Here is a 10,126-nt window from a genome sequence, read left to right as displayed (position 1 = left end):
TCAGTGAAAGCCACCCTGTTATCATAAAATAAATGATGCACAACCAGCCTTAGTGGAATTTACAAAATGATTGCATTTTAGTATAGAAGTTCGCTATTATTTTCTTTTGTGCCCAGAGCTTATCAAATCAATTACTGGTTATAGAGGAAGAGGACCATCAATGAAATCATTTGACTGAATTAAAGACGCAATCAACTTTTTCATGTCATCCCATTCAGGATGGGCCATATCCATCCATTTCCATTGATGGACAAACCCATCATATCCTTTCACATCTATCTCACTTTAAAGTTGTTTTAATTCCCTGGCCCACACAATAAGCCCCTTTCTTTAGTTTAGTAGTAAATGATGAAATATTGTTATCACATGTTTTATTTTCCAGTTGGAGTGTCGGACGACCTAAGAAAAATTTTGAAGACATGCAAAATATGGATACCTATTTATCACTTTCAATCTCAGATTTTAATGTGCAGATTTTGTTTTTGATATTGGAGTAACAACGGTATTTTTTTAAAATGTGGGTTGATGGGGTGTTATTCTCAAATATGGAATCATTTAATTAGATAAACAAAAATCGGACCGTCCGATTTGTGAGAATACAGAAATTAGACAGAATAATTTGTGAGCATACAGAAATTCAACTGAGGAATTTTTGTTAAAAAAAAATTAAAAAATTTGAAATATAAAAATCGAACCTTTCGATTTGTGTATCTTTTGTAAAAAATTATAATAAAAATAAAAAATAAAATTTTATTATTTTTATTGTCTTCTTTTCTTTATAAAATTTTAAAAATAAAAATATTAAAGACAAAAAAAAATCTGAATTTACATATAGTTGCCTTTATACATGTTCGGAACATGATTATTGATCCTGTATATAACTAAAATAAATTTTTAACTCACTACCACTGCCTCACAACCTTCCCAACAATATTTTTTTGTTAGAGTAATATTGGTTCAACTCTTGCAGCATTGGAAATTCATGCTGCTCAAATGTGGGGCCATTTAAAGAGGGATGATGAAAAGTTTGAGAAGTTTACAAAGGAGAATAGGTTAATGGAGATTCTATATTCTAACAACAGGGAAAATAGAGTTAAATGGAATACACTTGCCTTTCATGTTCTTCCATTGCTGCCTATTACTGAGGTCTTGTTTTTCAACGTTGGTTTTGTGAAAGAGGTTGTAGAGTGAACTATGCCTTGTTTGAATAAAGATGGTGTTTTAGAAAAATTGAAGTGGTTGGTTTATGCAATGGAAGGAATTTATGATAATGAAGGTGCATTGAAGAAGAGGGAGTTGACAATTTTTTATGATGAAGGGAACTCATTGAGCAATCTATTATGGTGGCTGCACAGCAGAAGAGGCCATGGAGAGTCATTGCAAGAGCAGCAAGGTTGGCTCTAATGGCTGAAGAAGTTGGCTTTATTGATGTGATCCCTCTAATGGCTGAAGAAGTTGGCTTTATTGTTGGGAAGTAGAAGCGGTGGTGGCGTTGGTGGTGGTTGTTGTGGTGGAGGAGTAGTGGTGGTGGTGGTGGAAGGTGTTGTCGGGAGAGAGAACCTCCATTGGGTGAAGCTTTGGGAGGTTGTGGAGGAAGAAGAAGAGGTGGAGGATTCACATGTTGCGAAGGTTGTGAGGCGGTTGTAGTGGTGGCGGCGGTGGCGGTGGTGGAGGAGTGATGGGGAGGGGTGGTGGGTGGAGGGTGTTGCCGGTGGGGCTGAGAACAGTTTGGGCAGGGAGGAGGTTTTTAGTCCCTGCAACAATTTCTAGTGACACGTGGCACATACATTTGATAACCCAGCCTCCACCTGACACGTCATCCAGGTAATCTGTTGGCAACCGGTCACAGGGGTCGATACGTCCACTAATGTTAATTGTTGAGGACCTGGTTGAAGTTTTTGGATGATAAAGATGCGACATGTCCCAATTTAAAATGCCCAGGAGACGGAAAGGGTATTTACCCACTTTTAAATTATTTTTGTAATGCTATCGCTTTCGAACTTTTTCTCCCCATTATTGTTGGATATTTTAGAGGTCGCTAAACTATAAAACATGCATGTTTATCTCCATCTTAAGTAATTCTTACACATATTTGTAAAAATTAATGATAAAAATATAGTGAAAATTCAGGTGCAGTCGACTTTACGTATAGTTGATACTTGATAATTTAAAACGGTTAGATGATTTGACTGATTTGACTACTGCACCGAGTTTTCACCTAAAAATATATAGTTTCTAAAAAGAATTATGCTCCTACGAAATTAGACACTAACATTAGCTACAAGGTTGCGCTTATTTTCATTGTTGTGTTAGGAACTTAGGATAGTTTTTGTTAGGGATAAAAAAAGAACATATATACGAGAACTAGAAGTGTCATGAAATAAACCGATATATATGAAAGAGGCTTCCCACTAAATATCTCCATAAATCCATGATTTTTTTTTTTCAAATCACACGAACCTTAATTATGGTGTTAATCTTGTTATTCCAGCTTCATGTTTACAGCTCCCTAGAATAATATAGAGAGTATATAGAGTTAAATCCTTGGGAGTTGGGACCGTCCCTCAATTATTTGTTACCTTCAATACAACATACAACAACTCTATTCCCTCTGTACCCTGTAGCCTTCATTCCACGATCGAACAATATTATTCTAATCTTCTTGGGTCCCCAAAGGCAACCCGTGAGTCTTAGCTCTTGTTGTTGTGGTACCCCAATGCGGAACATCTCAATCTCACCACTCCCTATTATTATTTAGTCCTCTCCAAGATTATTTATATTTATTTTTAAAATAAGATTCTATGTATGCAAATTGCAAAGGAGGAAAATAAAAGAATTAACATTAAGAGCTAGCTAGCTAGTAGCTAAAAATAATATTACAAGGTTGATGAGAGGGAACAACATGGTTAGTGGCGGTGGTGGACACACTCAGCGGGTGTGACTGGGAACCTAGCAGTATCAGTGCAATAGTCATAGACCATATGGTTAGCCCTAACCCACATAAGCTGGTGGCTCTGGTGAACGTTCAACTCCGACATAGTTGGTTCATCCCACCAATACTTCTTATCCTCGCTGCTACTGCACCTCTTAGCATTTTCCGGGGCCACTGATGACGATGACACTCCCACTGGGCACTCACACGCGTCAATCGTGAAGTCCTTGTATGTGGCAACGAATGGTGCATGGCTCCAATCTGTCTTCACCCTACCACCCTGTGTGGCCCAATCATCTGCGTTCCATATTGAGCTGTACACTCCCATTGCTTGGTCTTTAGGGAAAGGGATTCCCTTGTGTTCAAGGTTTGTGTGCACCCTTATTGGCGTATCGTCCACTAGGAACCTGCCAAATACGAAATTAAAAGGTTACATGGCTATATTGGTAATTGCACAAAGATTCCCATGACCCAAAGGGGACACACAATGACACCAAGCCTAACCATGCTTCAAACACCACTTATCAAAAGCATGCAATTTCGTGTCCTCTTTCTACAGCTTTTTCAGTACCATTTTAATTTCCCTTGTGCTTTATTTCTTTTTTGTTTTTTCCCACCTCATGGAAAATAATAACATCTCCAATGCATGTGCATTAAATAATAATGTTAACATATATGGCTTGATGGTGATTGGTGCTTACACAACTTGGCGTTGATTCCAGAAGATAGAGTAGGTGTGGAAGTCCTTGGTGGGATCGAACCATAGGTCGAGTCTCTGCTCCCTGTTACCAACACCATTCACATACACATTCGTCTGCACCGAATAAGGCTCACCAGTAGTGTTCCCCAAGAACTCAAAATCAAATTCGTTGTGATTTGGACCCTCCGATGACATCTGCCAATATAATAAGTTAACTTGTAAGCAATATATTCTTTGGTTGGTTTGATGGATTGCATTAATAATGAATCGGATTTATGGTAAATCACGTTGTCAAAAAAAGGAGTAGGTAGCTGACACTAAATAGCTCTGGTATTAGTCTATTCATGGATTCATTTTAGAGTTGTCCGCACTTGAGTAAAATTCAATGTATTGAGCTAAATCGCATGAAAAATTAAATACTGCCTATAGAATAGGGACCCATAGATAAATAAAGAGTGAAGTACTAAAATCTCTATATGAGAGGTTAGCAAATCAAATATTTATTTATTTTTTATTTCACTTACATAGAAAGCAGTAACGGTTCCAGCAGAGTCACCCTCCACAAGCTTAAGTTGGATGCTCACTTTCCCAAACATATATTTGCTCTTTGATCCAAAACCAGCACCTACAATGTCCCAAAAAATATCACATTATAACTCTAACACACAAATATCCAAATGGCATTAGTTTAATAAAAAATAAAGGATGGGATAATGACCTGAATAGTTATCAAGCTTGAGTTTAATGAGTTCGCCATCGTGGATGAAATGATCCAAGGCCCAAGCAGGTTGGTAGAGTTCTTCAAACTTGGAAGAGGCAACAACCCCCACCAAAACTAGACCCACAAAGAATCCCAAGAGACTAGACATCTTAGACATTGTTATGTTGAAGAGAGATAGAAAGAAATATGAGAAGAAGAAAAGAGGGAATTTCTGAAATGCCTTCACTGTGTGTGTGTGAGAGGGCTCACATGAGACTGGTGTTGGTGTTGAGTTCTATTTATAGGCCGCATTCTGAACCATATCCACGTAACGGTGTTCTATGCCACGTCATTTGCCACATTGGATTTCAAATTCCAAGAAACGGATGGATAAAAGAAATTCACGCAAAATTACTACTTATTAGTTACTACTTTCCTTTATTACTATTAATTTTAAGAGACTCAACTAATTCTAAATTATGACGAGCTAGGTAATTTTTTTTTGGGGCACATTTAATGAACTCATGTATTTTTTTTGGTGACTTAATGAACTCATGTATAAACTAGTGATCTAATATTTGAAGCAAGTATTACATATGAAAAATGTTATATAATTCCATTTTTAATGCAAAACATTTTTAGTTTATTGATTTGTGTTCCGCTAGATGGTTTTATTGACTAATGAACTATTATGCATTATCTGTACTGTTTGAATAATTTGCAATATGGAAAAATTGGTATTAGAAAAAGCCATGTTTGCAATCCACCTTTTAATATGTTGAACAAGATTGCATTTCAACATTAAATATACATATGTTCTTAAAAAAAAGAGCTTAACTAATATATGCTTAAGATAAATGAAAAGGCTATCAATTAAAAAAATGAGTAAAGTAACGATTATATCTTTAAAAATTCTGACTTCGAATTAATTAGTTATTTAAAAAATGTATTAATTTAATTTTTTTATTATAATAAATAATAGATACGTGATATTCTTCTATTAATTCTTCAGTTAAAATTTGATTGGAGTGTCTATACATGCAAATAAAGAGTATTTGATAAATATTATATAAAAACTCAAAAATAATAAAAATTTCACTATCTAAAATTACATTATTTTTATATTCATGTAACAAAAACGAAATATACACTACTATAAATAATAAAATATGGACAATTGTATTTTGTTTTAAACTATTCATTGATAAAATATATATATATATATATATGTCACCATTTGTTATCGTACTTATTATACATTTACTAAAATAAAAATTTAAAATATTGTATTTACAATAATTTTATTATGTGTTGTTAAAGTATATATTAGTTAAATTCATAAAATAAAATCACCATTACTTTTATCATTATGATTATATAAGATATAAGATTACTAATGTGCTATGATTACCGAATTTTATAACAGTAGAAAAGCAATTGATTTTTTTCAATGTAATCAAGAACAATTGATCCTACTACAATTATTGCCACGATACCATTACTTAAAGTGCTATCATAACAACGTTGTGAGTGCAATTGTGCATTTGTGCATATCAATAGTTTCATATATCTTTAGTTACACTCGTATTCTATATTTTTGGCAATAATACTACGATTAACATCTCACTAACCATTTAATCTATAGTTAGATTTTTAATGTTCATTTTTAAAACTGCTGCTAACAGTTCATTTATAGGCGCACTTAAACTTTTATTCAGCCCAGGATAAATGTCTCAATTTAAAAGAATAATAATTGAGCACGAAAAAATTTAAAGTGTAGTAGTTGAGAATTATGATAGCCATGAAACATTTGAGGTTGGGTTAAAAATGTAGCCGTTACTGTGTGCAGGGATGAAACGTCATAGCTGGCCAAAGCTGTTTAAAGGATATGGGGCCCACCTTTTACAATCCATAAAGAATGATGCCAGATCTCATCCAATAGAATCTTACCACGTGGAAAATTACAGCTGGTGGTGTTCCATGCACAGCTGTCACCTTTTAAAAATAGCCTGCTTTTTCTCGCAGCCGTTGGATCCACATCCTTATATATATATATTCATTTCAAAACGCAAAAACATGCGCGATTGATCCACCACGCGCGCGTAATGAAAGGAAAACAGGCCCACTCGCGGCCTCTCATTAACCCATCATCAAATTGAATGCTTTCTGCTTCCACAAATGCTAAGTTAACAGCTCCTATTGTAAAGTACCGTCTCTTTTAATTTTAATAACTATTTAAAATAAAAATGAATTTTTGATAGGTATTATTTTTGTGTATATTTTTTTATTAATCACTTCTAACACACAAAAGTACAAAATTATACAATAATCCAAACTTCTGTTTTAAAAGAAAGAACAGAATATATATATATCAAGCATTTTGATTTTTGATTATGGTACTCAGGTTCGGGGCGGGCTTGTGGGGGTTTCCCCTTTCCCCTTAATCTGCTCTGTGTCTCTTTTTTTTAATCAAAATTTCCAAAGTAAAAAATTAGTAAAATAAAAATAAAATTTAATTATTTTCAAATTAAAATAATAGAATTTAAGCATAATATACATGATAAAATTAACAATAATTCAACTTTATTTTAGAGAAACATTTTCGATTTTTTACTCCTTTTGATGACGCCATTTCCAGCTGGATTGTGCAGAATTTATACTACCAAAAAGTCACGAACTTTTCCTTTTTATATTCACTCATCAATTCCCTCTCCCACTTACTAACAATGAATATAGATGCATTATTTCTGGACCTTGAGATCCGTGCACTGATTTATTGGGAATGTGTAGATAGACAGTAGAGCACTCCCACTAGTACTGCTACACTCTACAATCTACAATTCTACATACATATAATCGTAAAATACAAAATAAATATAAGAGTTTATCTTTAGGCAGATTTTTTTAAATATGATATTGGGGTGTGAGTTATGCTGGATTATGATGATTATGGGTGATTTACACTGTTATGAGGCGTTTTTGGAATTTTGGGGGAAGAAATCGGTGGCACCGATTTGAAGTGGGAGAAACCGGTAGCACCGATTTGTGTGAGTGAGAGGTGAAATCGGTGGGACCGATTTGTGGAAGGGGAAGCTGTTGGGTATGAAATCGGTGCCACCGATTTGTGGGTGGTCTAATTTTATTTTAATCCGGGGTGCACCAATCGGACCCACCGATTTGGGTGTGCAGCGGTCGGTTCCTCCGATTTGCCCTTAGTCAACACAAAAAGCGGATGGTGGTATCACAGAAGCCCCATTTCTTCCTCGTCCGCTAATGTTCATCCTCTTCTCCTCTCTTCTCTTCTCTTCTCTGATTCTTCTCTTTCATTTTTGTAAAAAAAATTTCTGTGAGGCTGGGAATAGATAGTGTTATGGATGATAGAGTTGTATTGAAGATTTATTATTACGGACAGATCTTATTACAAACATATGAGGGAGTTCAATTTGTGTGTGAAAATCCATTAGATGTTGTTATTCCGTTCACATTGTCATTTGAGGAGTTGAAAGGTGTGATTTGTGAGAAGATAGGCACGCAAAGATGTAGGAGAATATCGTGTATTTTGTACAGGTATCCTTTACCTGTGTTTGGCGGGTTTGTTCAATTTCAGACCAAGTATGTGATGGACGAAGCGAGTATGCAGGAAATGTTTTCAATGTACATGGAAAATCGCCACCGAATATCGTGCATCGAGTTATATATTGAGTTTGAGCAATCTGAAGCGGACCGTAACATTGAGTTGGAAGATTATAATAGTGAAAGCGAAGATGAATTTGAAAGTAACTATGAGATCGTCGGTCCAGGTGAGGACGAAGAAGCAGCTGTTGGCGCCATGAACGCAGATGTGGCGGAAGTTGCAAATGCACTAGCAAACCCGCATCCGTTTCAAGAGCCTTCTTTCATGCGGTCGTTGGATTTGGGGGCTATGCACGCACCGGAGTTTCCGCGATATATGAATCCAGGTGCGTAAACCTAGCTAGCTACGTGAATCTCTGAAGTAGCAGATCGATAAGTCAGATGAGTAATGTATGTGATATGTGACCAGGCATTTGTGAGCATAGCGTTTGATTTTTTTTATTAATTAATAGTTCTTTGTTGTGAATAATATTTAATTGTTGTTTACGTAGATGGAATAGCGAAAAATAAGACTATAACGATCTTACCTAGTAAAGTATGTTTATTAATTGAGTTGTAACGAAGGACTTCTTACTGAGTACATAATGAAGCATTTATTACTTTTGATGTATGTAGCCCTTCCTGTTGTGGCGGATGGTGAGTTCACAGTGGGGATGGAATTTAGCTCAAGGGAGGCAGTAATCAAGGCAATGAAAGATTATACCATCCGGAGAGGTGTGGACTATCGGGTATATGAGTCGGAACCGACGACATTCTATGCCAAATGTATAGAATATGGGAATGGTTGTGACTGGTTGATCAGGATAACCAAAATGCAAAAGAAGTACTGTTGGGAGATAAGGAGGTACAATGGAAGTCATACTTGTACCAGGTCTACTATTTCTCAAGACCATTCGAAGCTGGATTCCAAGACAGTTGCAGAAGCAATAAAGCCGTTGGTAGAGGTTGACCCGTCTATAAAGGTAAAATCTGTAATTGCTGATATCCAGTCAAAGTTTAACTACACCATCAGTTATCGCAAGGCTTGGTTAGCAAAGCAGCAGGCGGTCGAATCAATTTTTGGAAGTTGGGAAGCATCGTATGAAGCTTTGCCGATATGGTTTGAGGCCATGTGCCACAAAGAGCCATCAGCAGTGGTTCACTTTGAAACAATGCCAGCTTACCAGGGGGATGATTTGGTTCCTGATATACGTGTTCTACATAGAGTCTTCTGGAGTTATTACCCCTGTATAAGGGCCTTCAGACACTGCAAGCCAGTGGTGCAGGTGGACGGGACTCATTTGTATGGAAAATACAAGGGTTGTTTATTGGTTGCAGTGTCACAAGATGGTAATAACAACATCGTGCCTATTGCATTTGCCATAGTGGAGGGAGAGACTTCTGATGCATGGCACTTTTTTCTGAGCAACCTGCGTCAACATGTGGTGACCCGTGATGGTGTCGGACTAATCTCCGATCGACACGATTCGATTAGGTCAGCTATTGAACGAAGTAATGGGGCGTGGTCTCCTCCAAGGGCTTTCCATATGTTTTGTATCCGGCATATTGAGTCCAACTTCTTGAGGAAGTTTAAAGCACCTTACTTGCAGAAGCTTATCGTCAACATTGGTAAGTTTGTATACAATGAACTTTTAATTTATTGTAAGCACGATCAAATAGACTGGTGTTCATAGTTGACTGAATGTTTTTCATAGGATACTCAAGGACGACCAGGGAGTACCAGATGCGCTATGAACGATTAAAGGAACGGGGTGAGGCTTACACCAATTGGCTTGATCGGATCCCTCGTGAGCAGTATTCTTTGGCATTTGATGGTGGTTACCGATGGGGTCATATGACCACCAATCTTGTGGAATGTATCAACTCCGTCTTAAAGGGTGCACGCAATCTCCCAGTCACTGCACTTGTTAAGGCGATATTTTACAGACTGAATGAGTTGTTCACTAGGAAAAGAGCTGAGGCACGCAATCTCCCAGTCACTGCACTCGGCTTCCAATGCCTCAAAGCTACTCATGGTCGGACCTGTAACCGGAAGACCATTTGTTTGCAGACTGAGAATTACCGCCACATCCTCCAAGGTCACGGCACACTCACCAACCGGAAAATAGAAAGTATGAGTCTCGGGCCGCCATCTCTCGATCAGAGCATTAATCATTGCTGA

At 36.8% G+C, this 10,126-nt stretch overlaps 2 protein-coding genes across 2 annotated transcripts; one reads left to right on the top strand and one right to left on the bottom strand.

The window, feature by feature from the left end:
* Nucleotides 1–2,819: 2,819 nt before the first annotated feature.
* On the bottom strand, nucleotides 2,820–4,594 carry LOC127744161 (xyloglucan endotransglucosylase protein 6-like). The gene is made up of 4 exons (XM_052256442.1): nucleotides 4,351–4,594; nucleotides 4,157–4,257; nucleotides 3,634–3,827; nucleotides 2,820–3,339 (listed from the first exon to the last, which is right to left on the bottom strand). The coding sequence occupies exons 1-4, from the start codon at nucleotides 4,508–4,510 to the stop codon at nucleotides 2,907–2,909; spliced, it is 888 nt and encodes a 295-aa protein (XP_052112402.1). The 5' UTR covers nucleotides 4,511–4,594; the 3' UTR covers nucleotides 2,820–2,906.
* A 3,108-nt stretch (nucleotides 4,595–7,702) lies between these two features.
* Nucleotides 7,703–10,126, top strand: LOC127744118 (uncharacterized). Its single transcript, XM_052256390.1, has 3 exons — nucleotides 7,703–8,291; nucleotides 8,581–9,573; nucleotides 9,660–10,126. Exons 1-3 carry the CDS (start codon nucleotides 7,703–7,705, stop codon nucleotides 10,124–10,126), a joined length of 2,049 nt encoding a protein of 682 aa, XP_052112350.1.

Source organism: Arachis duranensis, unplaced genomic scaffold (genome assembly GCF_000817695.3).
Source record: "Arachis duranensis cultivar V14167 unplaced genomic scaffold, aradu.V14167.gnm2.J7QH unplaced_Scaffold_232525, whole genome shotgun sequence".
In the NCBI taxonomy this organism is placed as follows: domain Eukaryota; kingdom Viridiplantae; phylum Streptophyta; class Magnoliopsida; order Fabales; family Fabaceae; genus Arachis; species Arachis duranensis.
The sequence above is the reverse complement of the archived record's forward strand: the minus strand, read 5'-3'. Positions and strand labels throughout refer to the sequence as shown.